The 23,333-nt window shown below is 43.4% G+C and overlaps 2 protein-coding genes across 2 annotated transcripts; both read right to left on the bottom strand.

The window, feature by feature from the left end:
* Positions 1-1,517: 1,517 nt before the first annotated feature.
* On the bottom strand, positions 1,518-4,258 carry LOC149460803 (uncharacterized). Its single transcript, XM_089679304.1, has one exon. It carries the CDS (start codon positions 4,246-4,248, stop codon positions 3,352-3,354), a length of 897 nt encoding a protein of 298 aa, XP_089535430.1. The 5' UTR covers positions 4,249-4,258; the 3' UTR covers positions 1,518-3,351.
* A 16,456-nt stretch (positions 4,259-20,714) lies between these two features.
* On the bottom strand, positions 20,715-21,436 carry LOC149460802 (uncharacterized). The gene is made up of 2 exons (XM_089679251.1): positions 21,209-21,436; positions 20,715-21,084 (listed from the first exon to the last, which is right to left on the bottom strand). The coding sequence occupies exons 1-2, from the start codon at positions 21,434-21,436 to the stop codon at positions 20,932-20,934; spliced, it is 381 nt and encodes a 126-aa protein (XP_089535377.1). The 3' UTR covers positions 20,715-20,931.
* Positions 21,437-23,333: the final 1,897 nt, after the last annotated feature.

Here is a 23,333-nt window from a genome sequence, read left to right as displayed (position 1 = left end):
GTGGAACCTGTCCTGTTAAACCGCTGTATGGTCTTGGCCACCGTGCTGCAGCTCAGTTTCAGGGTCTCGGCAATCTTCTTATAGCCTAGGCCATCTTTATGTAGAGCAACTTTTTTCAGATCCTCAGAGTACTTTGCCATGAGGTGCCATGTTGAACTTCCAGTGACCAGTATGAGAGAGCGAGAGCGATAACACCAAATGTAACACACCTGCTCCCCATTCACACCTGAGACCTTGTAACACTAGCGAGTCACATGACACCGGGGAGGGAAAATGGCTAATTGGTCCCAATTTCGACCTTGTCACTTAGGGGTGATATATGTAGCTTAAAATGAAATAAAAATAAAGAATATAAGTTGCTTGTTCCTTGAATATTAGAAGAAAATGTAGTTCCTTTGAATAGCTTAAATAGAAGATTTTCAGGCCTAGTTTAAGAAGTGAACATGTGCTTTCTTTGTTAACCTCTTACCATGTGCTTTCTTTGTGTAAGTGTCTGAAGTGTAGGTATGTCTGAATGAAGTGTAGTGTAGAGTAGCTAAGAAGCATCTGACCCTCGTTCTTTGAAAAGCTGCATACTTAAAATGCATGAGAAATTAAGTCCTCCCATTAAGCTTTGTTTCAAATTCGCGGGCTCCTTAAACACTCCCATAGTCACTCCCAGCCTAACTGCAAACCACCAAGTCATTATCATGATTGACATGCAGACTATGAAAGAGGTCTCTGAAGTTCTTATGTTACATACAACTGTCTGAATCCATGATTTATGAATACAATTTAAGCTTTCAGACTCATTATAAGAATTCAAAACATAGTATACGTTACATAGACTATTCTTAAAGAAAAACATGACTTTAAACCTCTTACTGATTAACTTTGCTCAGACACAAATAATTCACATCTGACCACTGAAATGCAAAACCTCACATTCACATCCAATTAAGAGGGTATTCAATGCCAGGCATATATTTCAGAACTACTAAAGACCGAATTAAAGTTTGGATATTAAAAATTAATATTACACGGCCTTATCCATATAGGCTGCTATCTGCTCACTATGAGCACTCTGGAGGGCAAGTGGTTAAAAACTTTCCCTCTTGAAGATTTAGCTCCCTTCATGACCAGGCCATTTTTTGCTATTCGGTGCTGTTTTTCAACTGGTAATTGTGCGGTCATACCCAAACAAAATGATGTCCTTTTTTAAAAAGATATTTTCTACTTTAATTTATAAAAAATATCCAATAAACTCAAAGTTAGTCATTCATTTAGACCAAAATGTATTCTGCTATATGCCTTTGATATAAAAAAAATCTAAATAAGTGTATATTAATTGTTTTGTATAAAAGTTAGAGCACCTACAAACTATGATATATATATATATATATATATATATATATATATATATTGGAATTTACACTGCTTTTACTTGCTGACTGCCTATCATATTTCTTCAGGTGCTAAAATGCCATATCAGTACAAACACCCCCAAATGGAACGTTGAGTCCATGGAAGAGGCATGCTGAGTCCATGGAATATTTTATTTTTTGCGACAAATGTTTGGAAAATGACAATTTTTATTAACACACATAAATTAATTATATATGGTTCACTCATGCCATGGATATATGTGAAATAACACTGCAAAACACATTCTGCTACTACTGCTGAGTATGGGAATACCACATGCAAGAAGCTTTTTGGCAGTCTAGACAAGTACAGGCCCCCAAATTCCAATGAAAACCTTCAGGCTTTCAAAGAGCATTATTTCTTCATGTCTCTTCCTCACTACCTATCACAGTTTCGGAGGACCTAAAATGCCAGCATAGTACAAACACCCCAAAAATAACCCCTTTTTGGAAAGTAGACACCCCAAGGATTTGGATAAGAAGTATGATGAGTACTTTGCAGATATCATTGTTATAACAGGGTTTTGCAAAAGAAAAGAAAAAATATATTTTCTTTCTCTTTCTTCATTTTCCAAAAACGAGACAACAAATGAGATCTGCAAAATACTCACCATGCCCCTTAGCAAATACCTTGGAGTGCCTACTTTCCAAAAAAGGGCTCATTTGGGGGGCTTCTACTATCCTGCCATTTTATTGTCAACATTAGAAGCTTCTGTCACACTCTTCTAACCACTTGAAGAACAAGCCTTTTCTGACACCTTTCCTTTACACGAAAAAAAACATTTTTTTTCTGCTAGAAAATTACTTTGAACCCCAAGAATTATATATTTTTTTTAAAGCAGAGGCCCTAGAGAATAAAATGGTGGGTGTTGAAATTTTTTAAGTCACAACTACGCAGCAATTTTTCAAACACTCATTTTTTTGGAATTTTAATGCACGAAAACACAATATAATGCCAAATTGTTTGATAAAATATAAAAGAAGATGTTATGTCAAATAAATGGATACCAAACATGACATGCTTTAAAATTGTGCATGCCAGTTTAACGGCAACAAACTATGTACATTTTTAATATTGATAGGGAACAATTTAAAAGCCTTTACAGGTCACCAATTTATATTTACACAGGAGGTCTAGTGCTAGAATTACTGCCCTCGATCTGACATTCGTGATGATGCCTCACCTGCATGGTGCAATCTCTGTTTACATACCGCCATGGGACCAAAGCTACTGGTGAGTTTATTCATTTTATTTGGTGGTGGATTGACACTTTTGGTGGATTTCGTTTGAAAATATTCTTTTCTCACCAATCATATTATTGAAGAATTATATATATTTTTTTTTGGACTTTTTTTTTATATATGGGACAATTTCTTTCTTTTTTATGACAACTAGTGTGTGATAATCTATTTTTCCTTTTTCACTAGCGCAAATTGTTTATTATTCGTACACCTTCTGGTATAGGGCGGATTTTGCAGCTGGTAGAATTTAATATACAGTATTTATATTTTTTCTCAATTGTGAATTAATAATTTCTCTGTGGCACCATCTATATTTGTTTACATCATATTTAATCAACCTATTTTTTAAACATAAACCTCTAGGTGTTTGTGAAATCTTCCACCACAAAATGTACTCCACCAATGAAAGCTCATGACTCCGTTTTTATTCTTCTCCTGCTATCAATGACCAACCCGGTCCCACAATTAATCCATGTCTTTGGGGACCTCTGATCTCCTTATGAACTGTTTCTTCCATGATGAAGATCAGCCATGGAGTATATCTGAGGTGTATATCAGGGTGTGCTTCTTCCCCACATGAGAGCTGGGATGTCCAGCAACATTCATCTAGAAGACATTTCCCACACTCAAGGCACTAATACACCTCCAGGGTTGTGTGGGACCCCTGATGTACAGGAAGACAGGACTTCAGTGAGGAACATTTCCCTCACTCAGGACAGGAGAGTTGCTTCTTCGCCTTGTGCAATCTCTGATGTGTGTACAGACTGGACTTCATTGAAAAAAATTTCCCACACTCAGAACAGGAAAATGGCTTTTCCCCCGTGTGAGACCTTTGATGCTTGACAAGATCTGATCTTTTTACAAAACCTTTCCCGCACTCAGAACAGGAATGGGGCTTCTCTCCCGTGTGCAATCTCTGATGAATATAAAGATTGGACTTATCTGAAAAACATTTCCCGCACTCAGGACAGGAATATGGCTTTTCTCCTGTGTGAGACCTCCGATGTTTGACAAGATCTGTTTTTTGCACAAAACATTTCCCGCACTCGGAACACAAATAAGGCCTCTCTCCTGTGTGCAATCTGTGATGATTATAAAGATTGGCTTTATCTGAAAAACATTTTCCACACTCAGAACAGGAAAGTGGCTTCTCCCCCTTGTGAGATCTTTGATGTCTGTGAAGATTGGACTTCAATGTAAAACATTTCCCGCACTCAGAACAGGAATACGTCTCCTCTCCCGTATGTAATTTCTGATGTCTAGACAAACTTGACTTCTGTGAAAAACATTTCCCGCACTCAGGACAGGAATACGGCTTCTCTACTGTGTGAGATTTTTTGTGCTCATTAAGATAGCATTTAGAACTGGAACCTTTCCCACACTCAGTACAGGAGAAGCTCTTCCCTGTTAGAAGGCCGGCCCGGTCCCGCACAGTCTGAGGGTCCTCAGGATACGAGGAATCCGATGGTCCATCTACACTGGGTGGTGCCAGATGGACATTGGAGGGAGCCGGGTTTTCTCCTGGACTATACTGTGTGATGTCCTCATCTTCTACTTTCCAGTCTGGAGACAAAGTGAGACAATCCTCGGAGGTTTTCCTCATCTCCCGGCCATTGACTAAAATACAAAGAGAGAGGATTACTAGACAGGACCTCATTGGTTCCCCCAAACCAGGACTCCGCCCACATCAGGCAGCTTGGTCTCTGAGGAGCTTACAATTCCACCCTCAAGGGAACTAGGAAATGGCTCCTCTGATCTCCTACCAGGTCATTTCTTTATTCATGGACCTTAGTCAGAGAGTGAGGAAACAACCAGAACTGTCTTTTATAGGAGGGACAGTGATGAGGGGATTATAGGACGAGGGTCCCCACCCCCTCTATCACTCATCGCCATCTTCTCAACACAACAAGTACTGCACTTCCTTATTTAGTCCATGATTTAGTCATGAAGAACAGCGGGACTGAGTCCCACCAGAGGTCAGAGAGTGAGGATGGGGGGAGAACAACCAAGATGAAGACTGGATTGATCCTGAAGACCACCATCATTGGGATATTGACTCCTCCCTCATTAACTTTCTGAGTCGAAAGTTTGAGGACAATATCAAAACAGATATATATTATGTCCAGCTTATAGAAAATGGGTGTAACAAAAGAATACATATTATGTTTTGTGGTATTGGGGAGATTATACTTATGTGGTAGGTGTTTTTTTAATGAGTTGTGCCGGTCTAAACTGTATTTTAGGGCATAGCATCCCACTTTTATTAATTAAAATTGAAAATTCACTTGGGCATCAGTGTAACGTAAATGTAAGTGTGATGTGACATAAATGTAAGGTTTGAGTAGCTGAGATGTGATCTGTAGAAATATGGCAATGTAGGTTTAGCTTCAGTCCATGTTATAATAATATAAGATGTGTACAGAATTAAGTCAGAGACATATGGTCACCAATTAGTATCTGAAGGGACAGAGCATGCTCTAGACTGGAGGTGACACCTGAATGCCAATACGATTTGTCACCTTCTGGAAATCTGGAAGGAAAAGGCTCTAGACGGTTTGGCTTCATGACACAGTGGGAGACCAGAGGTGGTTCCGATGTGTCTGGGAGCTTTGACGTATATACACAGATCAAAGGAATATATTTCATCTCTCATAAAAGCTAAAATATTAGTTGCAGAGAGATGAAAATACTTCCTTCTGATTGGACACACTGTAGGCTACATCTGCATGTAGAACTGTATTTGTAGCCTATGTAGAATCCTAGAGAAATGCAGAAAACAGTTATATGGCGCCGGATTGCGACAGCTGAACAGTGATTGGTACTGTCACGATCGGACTGATGCGCTGGTGTCAGAATTCAATCCCATACTTGGTGATTCAAACCGTTCCTGGTCCAATTGACTTTGGGCATTTCAGTACCCAGAACGTCCTGTTGGCTGGTAAAGGAACACCCCCCAGAGTTGATTGGCCAAGGACTAATGTCCAGCCTACGTCCATATTCCCATAAATTGAGGACCTGGGATATGGTTGGTGTGATTCGTACGGAGCCAGTTCTATTGTCTGGCAGATTGCAGACTTTCTCTGACTTGCTCCAGTCGCAGGATAACTCTTGGTAAAAGTTTTATTTCTTTTTTATTCCCTTTTATTTTGTAGTAAATAGCCAATTGTGTGTCTTCTTGTATTTTCTGTAACTTTTTATACTTTGTACATATTTTATGCACTGCCCACTTTTGGGATATTAAATCATAAATTAATAAGTGACTTCTGGGTACTTAAGCTCGGGCTCATATCTCCGGAGAGATTGGATTGTATCGTATTGCAGTGTCTTTATATGCTCGGTCAAGTTCATTTCCAATCTGTTTGCATTGCATGTTGGCAGATTGCATGCAGATTGCAAAGGTAATAGATCTGCCAGATGGAGATCTGTGTGTGTGTGTGGTGACCCAGCAGGCCAGGCTGTGGATAAAACTGTTGGGTGGTGGAAAGCTACCGAGTGTGGTGTGTCTGGTGAGGGGGTGTGTGGACAGTGGAAGAGTGATTAACACCGGGGTTCTAGCTTGTAGGATAACTGGACGAATCCTAGGAGGTTGTGCCGATTGCTAGGCTGCTCCTCAACCCTTAGCGTGCAACAGATTGTATATAAGATTTGTATCTGCCTGTGTGCGGTTGGCCAGCTGGATTGGAGTGGAGTCTCCCTCTAGTGGTGGCCAGAGGTAGTGCGGGCTGTGAAAGTATATCACGGCCAATCTTATATACATATATATTCAAAGTAAGTCCCCCTTATTCCTTCTTTACCCCAAGTAACGGCTGGATGTGCACGCCTCAGTTAGCTAGTCGCTGTGGGCGTGTGGGTTGGATCTATGACAATCAGTTGCCCATGTAGGCGTTCTTTCATCAACAGTCAAACCAAAATACCAAGCCACCTAGCTCCCTTGTCTGCAGCAACACCGCTCTTCTTACCAGCCCCTTTGTCTGTGTTGTCTAGCTTTACCTGTTCACTTGGCTTTTTTAGACTTTAGTTGCAGTGCCCTACTGCAAAGCCCAATCCCAGCTTCTGGATAGGGGTTCTCCTGACACCCCAATAGGAGCCCTCCTGACTCCGTGAAAGCGATCTCCTGTCTCTTGGCTGGCACTCCTCTGACCTCTGTGTAAGACCTTTAGTCTCCCACACTGAGAGCTGTCTCCAATCCTCAGGCTTGAGTATATAAGGGTCCTGCACACCTGTACACTTAGACAGGCTGCAGGCATCATGTAAAATCCGGACACAGGATTTAAAGTTCCGATACAAAACTACAGAATATGGAGAAAACCAGAAACACAGCTTTTTCAAATCAGAAATGATAGTCCAGAACCTCACATGAACTCTCAATGTGAATCCTATGTCATATGCTCCTCTATGTTCACAGTAATAGGGTCTTGCTTGGTCACATACCCCCAAGCAAGACCCTATCCAACTGGAAGGCATGAAACACAAACTTCTCACTTTGGCATCTCTGTACAATCCACCACCTAATACTTTCTCCCTGTCACTACCTTCCCTCTTACGTCTGAATGGGAACTCTGCTCTACAGGACCTAATTAGAGCTACCCAAGTCTTCTTTCTGGTGTGCTTCCACAAGTGCCTATTCTGAGACCTTAACAGGGCCCTACCCATCCTTCTACCAGCCCCACTCCCCTTTGGTCTTGGGATCCTCAGGATACTTTTACTTTCTCTGTATATTTTGGTTTTTCTGCTGCCTTTTCCCATCTTCCTGTCCTAAAGCTATAGGGAACCTCCATTGCCTAACATGGAGACACATTTCTTCTCATTTGTACCAACTTCAACCACTCTTGGTGTACTTTTGGGTTCATCAACCCTTGTGTGGGTACCCTCAGTAACCAAAAACCCATTTAGAATACCATTCCATATTGGTTCACACATTTCCCTGTTACCGTTACCAACGCTATTAGTATTTTCTGGCAGAGTCTCCAGGCTCTTTGGCCTCTTGTGGGTGATGGACAGAATTCCTGCTACTGCCGCAGCTGTTCTGGACCTTTCTTCTTATGAGGTCTAGTGGTTGAGACAGTATACATGCCATGTACCGACCACTGCTCAGCTGCATCTCGGACCACACCAGCAGGAATGGTTATCATCACACCATCAAATGGAGAGACCTCTAGCCTGTCTGTCATTTCCAATTTCTTTAGCATTTCTGCTGAGCGCCTTCCACACAAGAACAGTCACTGGAAGCACTCTTGTAGGGAACTGTGAGATCACTTTCCATACAATTAACCAGCACTGAAGTAACCAGTTCCAATTCTGACCAACATTGCTTACTGCCACCTGTACTACCTGGCTCCACGGATTGGTACTCTTCAGTACCAGCTTCTCTATCTGTACCCCCAGGTGTACAGCAATTGTGTTTTCACCAATTCCAGCAGTTCCAGTAATGTATCTGTCACCTCTAGACACCCCAAATCCAAACATAAGACCTTTTTAGGGACCTTGGGAGGCAGAGACATTTAAAGAAAACCTCTTCCTCACTGGAGGGGACTGACATCACTGCCTGGTGCTCCCCCAGAGTCTCAAATTTATCCTCTCACTTTCAGTAACAGTGAGCCATCCCAAGTCATTATCAGTTACACTGTCATTCTGACCATCAACATTACTCATTTGTTGGGCTGTGGGCAAAATCTCTGCCAAGCATACGCCCTTATCTGGTCCTTCTGACTGGAGAGGGTCAACTTCTGCAGCAGCCAATGTGCCCTCAACTACTGACGGCTCTGAGAACCCTCCATATGGCACATCAACTGTCATGTGCACCCCACTGTCACACATGGAACCTTCCTTCAACTACACTATAAATTTTACGGCCAGACTATCCCAGTCTATACTGTCTGTGCTCCAGTCTCCAATCCATCTGCCCAAGGAGACCCAGGCAGACGGAGAGGATTGGCAGTAGACAACTTGCACAAGTCATTTTTAATCACATCAGATAATATGTGGTCTACCATTTGAGTGGATTACCCATTCTGTTCCACCAGAGCAGTGTCAGAGCTATTCTGGACAACTGCTGACTTTGACACCCACAGCCCTTGAGAGGTTTCCAGGGATAGGTCTGTAGCACTGCCTCTGGTTGTTATGGGAGATATCCCACTTTCACCATCAACATTAACAGTAATACATTTTTCACCATCATCCTCGGCATTCCTGACTTGCACAGTCTTAGCCCATTACCAGAATATCTGCGAGAAACACCCTCACCTGTCTGGGCTCCTGAGAGGTCTCCAGGGACACCTCTGTTGCATCCGTTATGGTTACTAGAGGCAATGGCACATATACCTTAGTGGTCACCCCTGACATATCTGCCTCAGCACTCTGCTGACTCTGTTCTGTTTCATGCACAGGATCTGGGGGTTCTGGTAGATCACAAGCTTAATCATGGCAGCAATGCCAAGCTGCGGGTTCTAAAGCGAGCAAAATCCTCTCTTGTATTAGGAGAGGTATAGACTCCAGAGAGAGATATCACCCCTCCCGGTACAAATCATTAGTAAGACCTCATCTGGAATATGCAGTTCAGTTTTGGACTCCAATTCACATAAAGAACATTGGGGAACTGGAGAAAGTACAGAGAAGGGCAACCAAACTGATACGAGGCATGGAGGAGATCAGCTATGAGGAAAGATTAGAGGAACTGAATGTATTCTCTACAGAGAAGAGGAGATTAAGGGGGAGTATGATCACCATGTATAATACATAAGGAGGGATATGATCTCCATGTATAATACACAAGGGGGGGATATAATCTCCATGTATAATACAAAAGGGGGGATATGATCATCATGTATAATACATAAGGGGGGGTATGATCTCCATGTATAATACATAAGGGGGATAAGATCTCCATGTATAATACATAAGGGGGGAATATGATCACCATGTATAATACATAAGGGGGGATATGATCTCCATGTATAATACATAAGGGGGGGTATGATCTCCATGTATAATACATAAGAGGGGGATAAGATCTCCATGTATAATACATAAGGGGGGAATATGATCACCATGTATAATACATAAGGGGGGATATGATCTCCATGTATAATACATAAGCGGGGATATGATCTCCATGTATAATACATAAGGGGGGATATGATCTCCATGTATAATACATAAGGGGGGGGGGGTATGAGCTCCATGTATTATACATAAGGGGGGATATGATCTCCATGTATAATACATAAGGGGGGATATGATCTCCATGTATAATACATAAGGGGGGATATGATCTCCATGTATAATACATAAGGGGGGGATATGATCTCCATGTATAATACATAAGGGGGGATATGATCTCCATGTATAATACATAAGGGGGGATATGATCATCATGTATAATACATAAGGGGGGATATGATGTCCATGTATAATACATAAGGGGGGATATGATCACCATGTATAATACATAAGGGGGGATATGATCTCCATGTATAATACATAAGGGGGGATATGATCTCCATGTATAATACATAAGGGGGGATATGATCACCATGTATAATACATAAGGGGGGATATGATCTCCATGTATAATACATAAGGGGGGATATGATCTCCATGTATAATACATAAGGGGGGATATGATCTCCATGTATAATACATAAGGGGGATATGATCACCATGTATAATACATAAGGGGGATATGATCTCCATGTATAATACATAAGGGGGATATGATCTCCATGTATAATACATAAGGGGGGATATGATCTCCATGTATAATACATAAGGGGGGATATGATCTCCATGTATAAATACATCAGTGGTTCATATAGTGAACTCAGTGTAGAGCTATCACCCTGAGGTCATCACAGAGGACAAGGGGGCACTCTTTACCTCTGGAGGAAAAGAAATGTAATCTTCAAACACGGAAAGGTTTCTTCATAGTGAGAGCTGTGAAAATGTGGAATAGACTCCCTCAATAGTTGGTTCTGGCCAGCTCAGTGGATTGCTGTAGGAAAGTCCTGGATTCTTTCTTGGATACACAGAATATAACTGGATATAACTGTCGCGGTGTGACAGATGCTGCCTGCTCCCCCCATGGCTCACCTTCATCCCCCCATCCACCTCTCATCCTGTCGTTGCCCTTTGAAGCCAGGCCACCCAGGATAAGAGGTGCGACTCCCGTCACCTCTGTCACTTATCTTCCCCCATCCGCCTCAGCTGGAGAGAGGAAGATAGTTCCCTGCAGTGAGGTTCACACCTCTCCATGGAGAGGTGTGAACTTCCCTCTGGGATATTCTGGGCCACAGCAGTCAGCCTGACACTGCAGGGCCCCGGTATCTGCAGCGCGGGCACGAAAGCTCCCGTGCTTGCAGACACCGACAGACAAAGGCTGCGCTCTCGAGAGCACGGCCCATGTCAAGGGGGCGTGCCTCATTGCTAACTTTCATTTTGGACTACCCCTGCGTCTCCAACTGGCCTGTTGCCGGGGCTAACAGCAGGCACAAACACATGGTCATACCCTGTGACAGATCCAACCAGGACAGGGGCTTATGGATGGGACTAGGGGCTAGCATTCTAGCCTTTTTGAAAATATGCCCCTGCTCTAACCCCTGAATGAGACCATCTCTCTCCTGGTTGCTGCTGGAACTCCTCTGACCCCTGGCTGAGCCCTCCTGTCTCCCACACTGGGAGTTGTCTCCAAACTGGGAGCTTGAGTATATAAGGACAGGGCAGCACAGTGGCTAAGTGGTTAGCACTTCTGCCTGGCAGTACTAGGTTCGCCGGTTCAAATCCCAACCACGGCACCACCTGCCTGGAGTTTGCCGATTTCCTCCCACACCCTCCTCCCTCCGGTTTCCTCCCACACTCTAAAGACATGCTGGTAGGTTAATTGGCTCCTATCTAAATTGTCCCTAGTATGTGTATGTATGAATGTGAATTAGGGACCTTAGATTGTACGCCCCTTGAGGGTCAGGGACTGATGTGAATGTACAACATATACGTAAACCGCTGCGTAAATTGACAGCGCTATACAAGTACCTAATAATACAAACAACTATAGTGCAGCGCTCTAATCACCCCACAAACCCCCAACCAATAAATATACACAGTATATACCGTGCCACAAAAAAATATATAAATGGTATAAAATACCTCGTGACCAAATCTTAGTGCTCTATATACAGTGATAAATGCCACAACTTAGTGCTCTACATACTGTGAATAATGCAACAACTAAAAATCATGTGACAGCTATATGATGGATCAGAAGAACCCCTAATTAGGGTACTGAGTGATATAGTGAACCAACGGGATCAAACAGAACATAAATCCAGGACAATGTCCATAAACTTTGTGCTTCAAAAACCATGAAACATATTGTGAAGGTGGCTGTGAATGTGTCAGCACACTCGGATCCTCAAATGGCTAGATTGCCTTCTCACCTCCCTTCTCCGACCCAACGGGCCACTTCACTTTCAGGATCTCCCTGGATCCTACTCCAACTGTGGCAGGTGATACTGGGACTTGTGGTTCCTCTCCACATGAAAAACAGGCTTCACAGGAAGGATTTCTGTTAAAAATATCTCACACCCCACAGGGTGAGAGAAAAAATTTCCATAGTGTAAAAGGTGATGATAAGTATTTTATTTAAACCAAATAAATTAATAAATTAAACCATCACATTAGAATCGTAACAGCAACAGCAGACCCCTCATGTCTAGGTATACTGCATGAAAAATAGGGGACTTTCAGGTTCCTCAAAATGGCGTCCAACGCCGGAAGTGCGTCACCGTGCACCGTCGGCGTACCTACGCGTTACGTCACCAACCTCATGACTTTCTCGGAGTATTGCTATTGGTGCACAGCTCACTCCTTTTATACCACTCTGTTCCCAATCTCCACGGTAACCGCTTCTCCTCCCAGCACTAATAATGCTGGCGGCCATGTTACCGTATTGCTATCATATACCCACGTTGACAACCTCAATGCACCAAATGCCAGAGAATAAATAAAACATAGGTCCAGCACAGCGTCTCAGTGACAAACCTTGAAATCTCCCCATAACACCCACCCTGACAAAGAAACAATGCTTTAATGGATAAATAAATAAAAATACGAAAATGGGCAATACTTAAAAACAAAGGGGAAAAAACGAATATACACTGTTATCAACCCTAATACTAACAGGATAAAAATACTGAATAATTAAAATAATTGAAATAATTTAAAAACGAGGGAATACGAATATCTAATAAGGGGATAACTAAGTGTAAAATGTACATCTACTATAAAATGTAATAATACTCTAGCCCCTTTCCATGTAATGGGATAAATAAGTAAAAATTTTATTTAATAGTACTCTAGCCCCTTTCCATGTAATATACTCACACAGTTACAATATATTAATCTACATAAAAATACATAAATAAATATAAAATATTAAGAATATAAAAATAGCCAAGTGATGCGGAAATAACTCAATCCATAAATATGTCAATCAAAAATCGCAAATGAAACAATTTAAGTCGAACCCCACGTTCAATCCTTTAGGGACTTGGGTACTCATATGGTATATCCATTTGGATTCAGCTTTACTTAAAGACTTAATCTTATTACTGCCTCGCCAATGTCTTTTGTACTTTTCTATACCCCAAAAAAGCATCTTCGATGGATCTTTATTATGGTGTATGGCACAATGTCTAGACACGTTATGTTTGGGGAAACTTTTCTTGATATTTTGTACGTGTTCTCTTAATCGTTTCCATAGCGGTCTTTTCGTCCTTCCCACATATTGGAGGCCACACTCACATTCCAGACAGTATACCACCCCTTCAGTCCGACATGAAATAAAATCCTTAATATCATATTCTCTCCCGGAGGTATTAGCAACAAACGTCTTACGTTTTACATTTTGTTTTTTAGTTGCTAAACATGCAAAACAACCTTTACATGGATAAAAGCCTTTATCATTAAAAAATGTTATATTGTTCCTAATTGGGGGGTCTACCACGCGTTTAACTACTCTAGTTCTTACATTAGGTGCTTTCCTATAAATAAATCTCAGGTTTTCTGATAAAATATTCTTTAAAATGGGATCTAATTTTAAAATGTTCCGATGTTTTTTAAAAATACCTTCAATCACGTTCTCCATCTCCCCTTCCAACTCCCCCCCCAAAAACGCCAAACCATCACCAGCCGCAATCTTCGCAACCTGAACCCGGCCCCCCTCCACTCAGCCGCCGACCGCCTACACGACAGCATCCTCTCACTGTCATGTCCTGACATAGCCACCACCTTGTACAACGACGCACTATCAGCTACCCTAGACTCTCTGGCACCCCTTACCACACGCATCATCAAACCTAGACCGCTTCAACCATGGCAGAACGACCATACTAAATGCCTCAAACGTCGCAGTCGCGCACTGGAGAGACTGTGGCGCAAAACCAGGTCCCTTCACACATTCTCCCTCTACAAATCTGCCTTCCTCACTTACACCTCCTCCCTCCACGCCGCCAAGCAGGCCTACTTTGTTAACCTGATCAACACCCTCTCCTCCTGCCCTCGCCGACTCTTCTCCACCTTCAACTCCCTGCTCTCTCCCCCCCTCCTCCACTCAGTACCTCACTCACCGCCCACGAGATTGCCACCCATTTCCGTAACCAGATTGACGATATCCGTAAGGACATTGTCAACTCGCAATCTACCTCCCCACCTAGCCTCCCCACCCCCGTCACCCCTTCTTCTCCCCCCTCCTCTGCCCTCACAACCGCACTGCCCTCCACCTCTCCCAAGGCCCCGCCCACTGTAACCCCCCCTGCACTGCACTCCCTCAGCCCTGTCACTACTGAGGAAGTCGTCAAGGTCCTCTCAGAAGCCCGCCTCACTACCTGCCCCCTGGACCCTATCCCCTCTCAACTCCTCCGGTCACCCCCCTCTTCCCTCATCTGCTCCCTCACCCACATCTTCAATCTCTCTACTGGCGCATTTCCCTCCCCCCTAAAGCACGCACATATCACCCCCATCCTCAAAAAGCCCTCCCTGGATCCCGCAGACCCCAACAACCTCAGACCCATCTCTCTGCTGCCACTCACCTCCAAGCTCCTTGAGCGCATAGTCTACGATCGCCTAAGCGCCCACCTTATTGACAATAACCTCCTTGACCCATTACAGTCCGGCTTCCGTCCCCTACACTCCACCGAAACTGCCCTACTCAAAATCACTAACGACCTACTAAACGCCAAAGCCAAGGGCGACTACTCTGTCCTCCTTCTCCTGGACCTCTCTGCGGCCTTCGACACAGTCGACCACCCCCTCCTCCTTAATAAACTACTCTCCCTTGGCATCAGAGATACCGATCTCTCCTGGTTCTCATCCTACCTATGCCGACGCTCCTTCAGCGTCACCTACAATGGCGCCACCTCCCCCTCCCTCCCCCTCTCTGTTGGGGTCCCTCAAGGCTCTGTCCTTGGACCCCTTCTCTTCTCCATCTACACCTCCTCCCTGGGCACACTCATACACTCCCACGGCTTCAATTATCACCTCTATGCTGACGACACCCAAATTTACCTCTCCACCCCTCTCCTCACCCCCACTATCTCCGCCCGCATCACTCACCTCCTAAACGACATCTCAGACTGGATGTCGCTACATTTCCTCAAGCTTAACCTCTCCAAAACCGAGCTCCTCATCTTTCCCCCTGCCAACACCCCCCCCCCCCCCATCCTATCCATCACCACCACCAACACCACTATCATTCCCGCCCCGCAAGCCAAAGTCCTTGGCGTCATTCTCGACTCGAACCTCTCCTTCCTGCCTCATGTCAAATCACTTCCAAACACATGCAGGCTCCACCTCCGCAATATTGCCAAGATACGTGCCTTCCTCACCCCAGACACCACCAAACTTCTTGTACACTCCCTCCTCATCTCACGCCTTGACTATTGCAACTCCCTTCTCATCGGCCTACCCCAGTGCAAGCTCTCCCCCCTCCAGACCATCCTGAACTCAGCGGCCAGACTCATCCACCTCACCACCCCCCTCTGCCTCTCCCTCCACTGGCTCCCGATTGCCCAACTACCTCACCAACCTGATCCCCAAGTACCACCCTACCCGTACCCTTCGCTCCTCACAGGACCTCCTTCTATCCTGCTCCCTGGTCTCCTCCTCCCATGCACGACTGCAGGAGTTCTCCAGGTCCTCCCCCATCCTCTGGAACTCACTGCCCCAATCCATCCGACTGTCGCCTTCCCTCCCCACATTCAGGCGCTCCCTCAAAACCCATCTCTTCAGGGAAGCCTACCCCACCCTCACCTAACGGCCATTCTCCCTCATTCCTCCCACCACTTCATCCCCCTCAGCCACTTCATTCCCCTCAGCCACTTCCTATTGTTCCACTACCCCCTCCCTCCTAGATTGTAAGCTTGAAAGAGTAGGGCCCTCTTACCCCTCGTACGCTGTCTGTTTTTGTTGTACTGTGCCATGTATTGTCCCCCCTATTGTACAGCGCTGAGCAAACCCTTTGGCGCTATATAAACTCGATGTAATAATAATAATAATCTTCTTAAAGTGTACATTATAATCTAGCACAATTGCTACCTGTTCACCGTATTCTTCATTGTTACTCTTAATATTGTCTTCCAAGTAACCTATCCTGTCTACATTGCCTATTTCTTCTATCAATCGGTCTATCTCATACAGTGAATAACCTTTATTATCAAACTGATTACCCAAAGGTTTAGCTTGTTGAAAATAATCATCTTTGACCGTGCAATTCCTCCTAATTCTGATAAGCTGGCCCTTGGGTATATTACAGAGCCATGGTGGATAATGGCAACTCCCTATTGGTATGTAACCATTTCGGTCGACTGTTTTAAAAATGTTTTAGTAACATATGTCCCATTACTGACTCTAATATTTAAATCTAAAAAATGTATCTCTTTATTATCCACTTCTCATGTAAAAACAATCTTCTTATTATTCTGATTTAATTTATTCAGAAAACCCATTAAGGTGGAAAGTTCACCTTCCCAGATAATAATCATCAATATATCTCTTAAATAATCTCAATTCCTCTGGGTAATTTGTATATACTTCTTCTTCTTCCCAGTGGGCCATAAAAAGGTTTGCGACACTCAGCACAAACCTTGCTCCCATTGCCACCCCTCGTATCTGTTTATATTATATGTTGTTATGCCAGAAATAGTTATGACCCAAAAAAAAATCAAGGCGCTCCAATAGGTAATTTCTTTGGGTCCAGGATAAATGACTATATTGCCTCAATCCCCAACCAACCGACTCCAATGCATCCTATGTCCTATAATCGTATAGAGGGAAGAAACATCCGCACAGGCCATATATACATTGGTCCCCCTACCAAACCCTCAAGTAATTGTATTAGGTGCTTAGTATCTCTTAAAAAGGACCTTGTCTTCTTAACCACTGGTTGTAAAAAATCATCTATATACTGGCCCAGTGTAACAGTGTATATTCATTTTTTCCCCTTTGTTTGTAAGTATTGCCCCTCTTCATATTTTTATTTATTTATCCATTAAAGCATTGTTTCTTTGTCAGGGTGGGTGTTATGGGGAGATTTCAAGGTTTGTCACTGAGACGCTGTGCTGCACCTATGTTTTATTTATTCTCTGGCATTTGGTGCATTGAGGTTGTCAGCGTGGGTATATGATAGCGATACTGGGCTACGGTAACATGGCCGCCAGCATTATTAGTGCTGGGAGGAGAAGCGGTTACCGTGAGATTGGGAACAGAGTGGTATAAAAGGAGTGAGCTGCGCACCAATAGCAATACCCCGAGAAAGTCACGAGGTTGGTGACGTAACGCGCAGGTACGCCGTGACGCAGCTTCCGGTGCAGGGTGACGCACTTCCGGAGTTGGACGCCATTTTGAGGAACCTGAAAGTCCCCTATTTTTCATGCAGTATACCTAGACATGAGGGGTCTGCTGTTGCTGTTACGATTCTAATGTGATGGTTTAATTTATTAATTTATTTAATTTATTTGGTTTAAATAAAATACTTATCACCTTCTACACTATGGAAGTTTTTTCACTCACCCTGTGGGGTGTGAGATATTTGTAACAGAAAACCTTCCTGTGAAGCCTGTTTTTCATGTGGAGATGAACCACAAGTCCCAGTATCACCTGCCACAGTTGGAGTAGGATCCAGGGAGATCCTGAAAGTGAAGTGGCCCGTTGGGTCGCAGAAGGGAGGTGAGGAGGCAATCTAGCCATTTGAGGATCCGAGTGTGCTGACACATTCACAGCCACCTTCATCACAATATGTTTCATGGTTTTTGAAGCACAAAGTTTATGGACATTGTCCTGGATTTATGTTCTGTTTGATCCCGTTGGTTCACTATATCACTCAGTACCCTAATTAGGGGTTCTTCTGATCCATCATATAGCTGTCACATGATTTTTAGTTGTTGCATTATTCACAGTATGTAGAGCACTAAGTTGTGGCATTTATCACTGTATATAGAGCACTAAGATTTGGTCACGAGGTATTTTATAGCATTTATATATTTTTGTGGCACGGTATATACTGTGTATATTTATTGGTTGGGGGGTTTGTGGGGGGATTAGAGCGCTGCACTATAGTTGTTTGTATTATTGATGACTGTTTAAGGTATCAGTGAGTGTCAGCCGCTGTATTGTGCAGGTCACTTCCATTAGCAGGAGGATTGTTTATCATTGCTATATAAGTACCTGAAATAAACAAATACAATAAATCAGGACCCCGCACACCTGTATACACAGGACAGGCTGCATCATCTGGTAAAATCCGGACATTGAAAGTTCTGATCTAGAACAACAGAATCCAGGGAAAACCGAGCTTTCTCTGTTTGGAAATGATCATCCAGAATCTCACATTAACCCTCAAGGTGAATCCTGTGTCATATCCTCCTCCATCTTCACAGTGACAGGGTCTTGCTGTGTCATAGTTTATATATAGCAGTGGGGGGAGGGTAGAGAACAGAAGGCAGGCTTATGGAATGTACAACATATTGTATAACATTCAACAGTCAGGACTATATAGTAGCAGTATAATATACAGTGCAGGGGTCAGGAGTATGTAATGTACAACATAGAGTATATAGTGCAGGGATCAGGAGTATGTAATGTACAACATAGTGTATATAGTGCAGGGGTCAGTAGTATGTAATGTACAACATAGAGTATATAGTGCAGGGGTCAGGAGTATGTAATGTACAACATAGAGTATATAGTGCAGGGGTCAGGAGTATGTAATGTACAACATAGAGTATATAGTGCAGGGGTCAGGAGTATGTAATGTACAACATGGAGTATATAGTTCAGGGGTCTGGAGTATGTAATGTACAACATAGAGTATATAGTGCAGGGGTCAGGAGTATGTAATGTACAACATAGAGTATATAGTGCAGGGGTCAGGAGTATGTAATGTACAACATAGAGTATATAGTGCAGGGGTCAGGAGTATGTAATGTACAACATAGAGTATATAGTGCAGGGGTCAGGAGTATGTAATGTACAATATAGAGTATATAGTGCAGGGGTCAGGAGTATGTAATGTACAACATAGAGTATATAGTGCAGGGGTCAGGAGTATGTAATGTACAACATAGAGTATATAGTGCAGGGGTCTGGAGTATGTAATGTACAACATAGAGTATATAGTGCAGGGGTCAGGAGTATGTAATGTACAACATAGAGTATATAGTGCAGGGGTCAGGAGTATGTAATGTACAACATGGAGTATATAGTGCAGGGGTCAGGAGTATGTAATGTACAACATAGAGTATATAGTGCAGGGGTCAGGAGTATGTAATGTACAACATAGAGTATATAGTGCAGGGGTCAGGAGTATGTAATGTACAACATAGAGTATATAGTGCAGGGGTCAGGAGTATGTAATGTACAACATAGAGTATATAGTGCAGGGGTCAGGAGTATGTAATGTACAACATAGAGTATATAGTGCAGGGGTCAGGAGTATGTAATGTACAACATAGAGTATATAGTGCAGGGGTCAGGAGTATGTAATGTACAACATAGAGTATATAGTGCAGGGGTCAGGAGTATGTAATGTACAACATAGAGTATATAGTGCAGGGGTCAGGAGTATGTAATGTACAACATAGAGTATATAGTGCAGGGGTCAGGAGTATGTAATGTACAACATGGAGTATATAGTGCAGGGGTCAGGAGTATGTAATGTACAACATAGAGTATATAGTGCAGGGGTCAGGAGTATGTAATGTACAACATAGAGTATATAGTGCAGGGGTCAGGAGTATGTAATGTACAACATAGAGTATATAGTGCAGGGGTCAGGAGTATGTAATGTACAACATAGAGTATATAGTGCAGGGGTCAGGAGTATGTAATGTACAACATGGAGTATATAGTTCAGGGGTCTGGAGTATGTAATGTACAACATAGAGTATATAGTGCAGGGGTCAGGAGTATGTAATGTACAACATAGAGTATATAGTGCAGGGGTCAGGAGTATGTAATGTACAATGTAGAGTATATAGTGCAGGGGTCAGGAGCATGTAATATACAACATAGAGTATATAGTGTGGGGGTCAGGAGTATGTAATGTACAACATATAGTATATATTGCAGGGGTCAGGAATATGTAATGTATGTAATATACAAAATAGAGTATACAGTGCAGGGGTCAGGAGTATGTAATGTACAATATAGTGTACACAGTGCAGGGGTCAGGAGTATATAATGTACAAAATAGAGTGTACAGTGCAGGGGTCAGGAATATGTAATGTACAAAACAGGGTATATAGCGAAAAGGTCAGGAATCATATTTGTATTCAGCGATCAGGGGAAGCTTAAATGTTTACTGTAGACAAGTTGCAGAGATCCCACACCGCTGCCTCCCATTTCCTGAGACTGCACTCAGTGACTTGGGTCTGAGACTATACAGACATATTTCACAGATAAAAGAGCAAGTAACCCTTGTTCTGTCAGAGATCTTACTAGACCCGGGCATGTGGACAAAGATACAAGACTCACACCCCAGGTGCCTAGGTGTACTAACATCTATGGTGAAAATCAACATTTTGCTGCCAGCTGAACCCCAGAACCTCCATAAATCCAGTCTAGATACATAAATTGTGTCTGCAGCACAGAGAAGGAAGATTATCCGAGAGAAATCCAGGAATACAGGACGGGGAACACAGCTCAGGAAAGTGACCAGGGGATTACAGGCTGATATCACCCAGTCCCCGCCCTACTCTGGACCAATCAGTGAGCAGTATGGGTGGAGGAATGGATTTAGTGTTCATGACCCACCTGTGCTGATCTCTGTAGGAGTGTCCTCCTCTATAAATGTCCCCGTTATTCCATCCTCCTCCATAGACTGCTGATCATCCATCACATACGCCTCTTCTTCTTCTGATTTAACCTCAACTTTTATATCTATCAGATCTTCACCCTAAATCAAAAAAATAATAGAAGAGGTCCTCTGTAAAACATAAGCTTCAATATTGTGACATCACATAAAAAAATTCACACATCATTTCAACAAGTTCATGTTCTAGATTTGATATCCCTCTAACCTTGTGATGGTGAGGGATGGTGTGACCTTCCTGTGTGGAATCCCGGGGAAACAGAGGACGGGGACATCTCTCTGGTGGGTTCCTGGTATTAGGTGTCTCCATCACATCCTTGTGTCCTTCTGAAAACTCCTCCATCACTCCATACTTCTCATCCTCCTCTTTATACTCTTCTTTAACATCAATATTATCATCCCCGAGGATTCCACTCTGAAAGATATAATAAAACATTCATTGTAACAAACATGCTGTGTATAAATCACAACTACCAATAATTGTCATCATCTACCTGATGATGGTGAGGGATGGTGTGACCTTCCTGTGTGGAATCCCGGGAATACAGAGGACGGGGACATCTCTCTGGTGGGTTCCTGTAGCTGGATGACTCCACCATGGTGTCCTGGTACAGATCTGTGTGTTCCTTTAGAAAGTTTGACTTTTCCATCCCCCCATCCTCATCCTCCTCCTCTTTTATCTCTTCTTTAACCTCAACTTTAGGATCTCTCAGGTTTCCACTCTAAAATAAAAAAATAAAAATGCCATCAATGGTAACAATGCAGATAATGTACAGATCCTAATGATACTATCAGTGATTGTTCCTCATCTACCTGATGATGGTGAGGGATGGTGTGACCTTCCTGTGTGGAATCCCGGGAATACAGAGGACGGGGACATCTCTCTGGTGGGTTCCCATGACTGGATCCATCTGTAGGAAACACACACACTGACTGAATCCATTGTTTCTATGTGTTTATCAGATGATGGGGGATCTAGGTGGATCCTCCGTACTGCTCTCTCCTTTACAATAAAGTCTCCTCTTACCCGGTGATGTGAGGGGCGGCTGATTGTCCATCATGACGTCCTTGTAGAGATCCTTGTGTCCTTCTAAATACTCCCACTCCTCCATGGAGAAATAGACAGTGACACCCTGACACCTTATAGGAACCTGACACACACAATGATACAGTCACCATCCAGACACATCCCTTGTCTGTTACTGGAGAATGTCCCAGAATTCCCGGCACCGCTCACCTCTCCTGTCAGCAGCTCAGTGATCTCTCTGGTGACTTCTAGAATCTTCTTCTTCTTTCTCTCTTCTATCAGGGAGGGAGGTGGAGGCAATGTGATGTCATATGATCTCCAGACTTCACAGGAGGAAAACTCTACATCTGAACACAAATAGTCACATCAAATGATATTCCCAGAATCCTCCTCACCTCTCCATTCAGGTCTCCATTTTATTAAAGCCCCACTTCAGGCTGAGGTATAATTTCCCCCCACAGGACCCCCACACTACGCAGGGTATAGGCTTGTTGCAGCATTCTGATGTCATTACATACAACGCAGGACCAACAGTCCCACTTTACATGTGAGGATACCAAGGGACCCCACATCCTAAGAGCATCAGAAACAATCAGATGGAGGGACATTGGGAGGAGGAGCTGTGAGGTCAGTGTGATGTCATAGGATTCTCTGACTCTGGATGGAGGGACATTGGGAGGAGGAGCTGTGAGGTCAGTGTGATGTCATAGGACATATAGACTCTGGATGGAGGGACATTTGGATGAGGAGATTTGAGGGGTCCTCTATATGAGGCTTTCATACAAACCAAATCCTTGTTCCTGGGTGCGTCCTACCTCTCCTAAACTGAAGAGTGAACTTTGACCTTTACCATCCAGAAATCTGTCCGGAATCTGTGGAAGTAAGCTGTCATGTGATCAGGTGACGTGCGGAGGAACGGAGTGTAAATAGCAGACAATTTTCTCCAGAGCCCCTAATGGTGGGGATGGATTTGGCGGCGTCCTGGTGCCAAGTTTCCTCCCCCCAGGGTCACTGCAGGTGTGGAGAAAAGCTGTGTAAGAGGATATGGAGGAGAGATGAGGAGGAGATCCAGGAATCAGGAGAAAGGTCAGGGCAAGCAACAGACGAGCGCATCCAAGAGACCAAGCCGGGGTCACTACACAGAAAATTAATCCAAGGAAACAACAGGCAGGACGAGGAATAGCAAGAAGGAGCTGAGAGACAAATGAGAATATTGCTCAGCCAATGGGAGATGATCTCAGCATGACTTCCATCATGAAGGAGATGAGGGGGAGGGGAGGAAGTCACTGAAGGTGACCATAGATCC

The sequence above is a fragment of the Staurois parvus genome, unplaced genomic scaffold (assembly GCF_062004578.1).
Source record: "Staurois parvus isolate SC_StPar_1 unplaced genomic scaffold, SC_StPar_1.0 ptg000221l, whole genome shotgun sequence".
Lineage (NCBI taxonomy): Eukaryota > Metazoa > Chordata > Amphibia > Anura > Ranidae > Staurois > Staurois parvus.
This window is presented reverse-complemented; position numbering and strand designations above follow the sequence as displayed.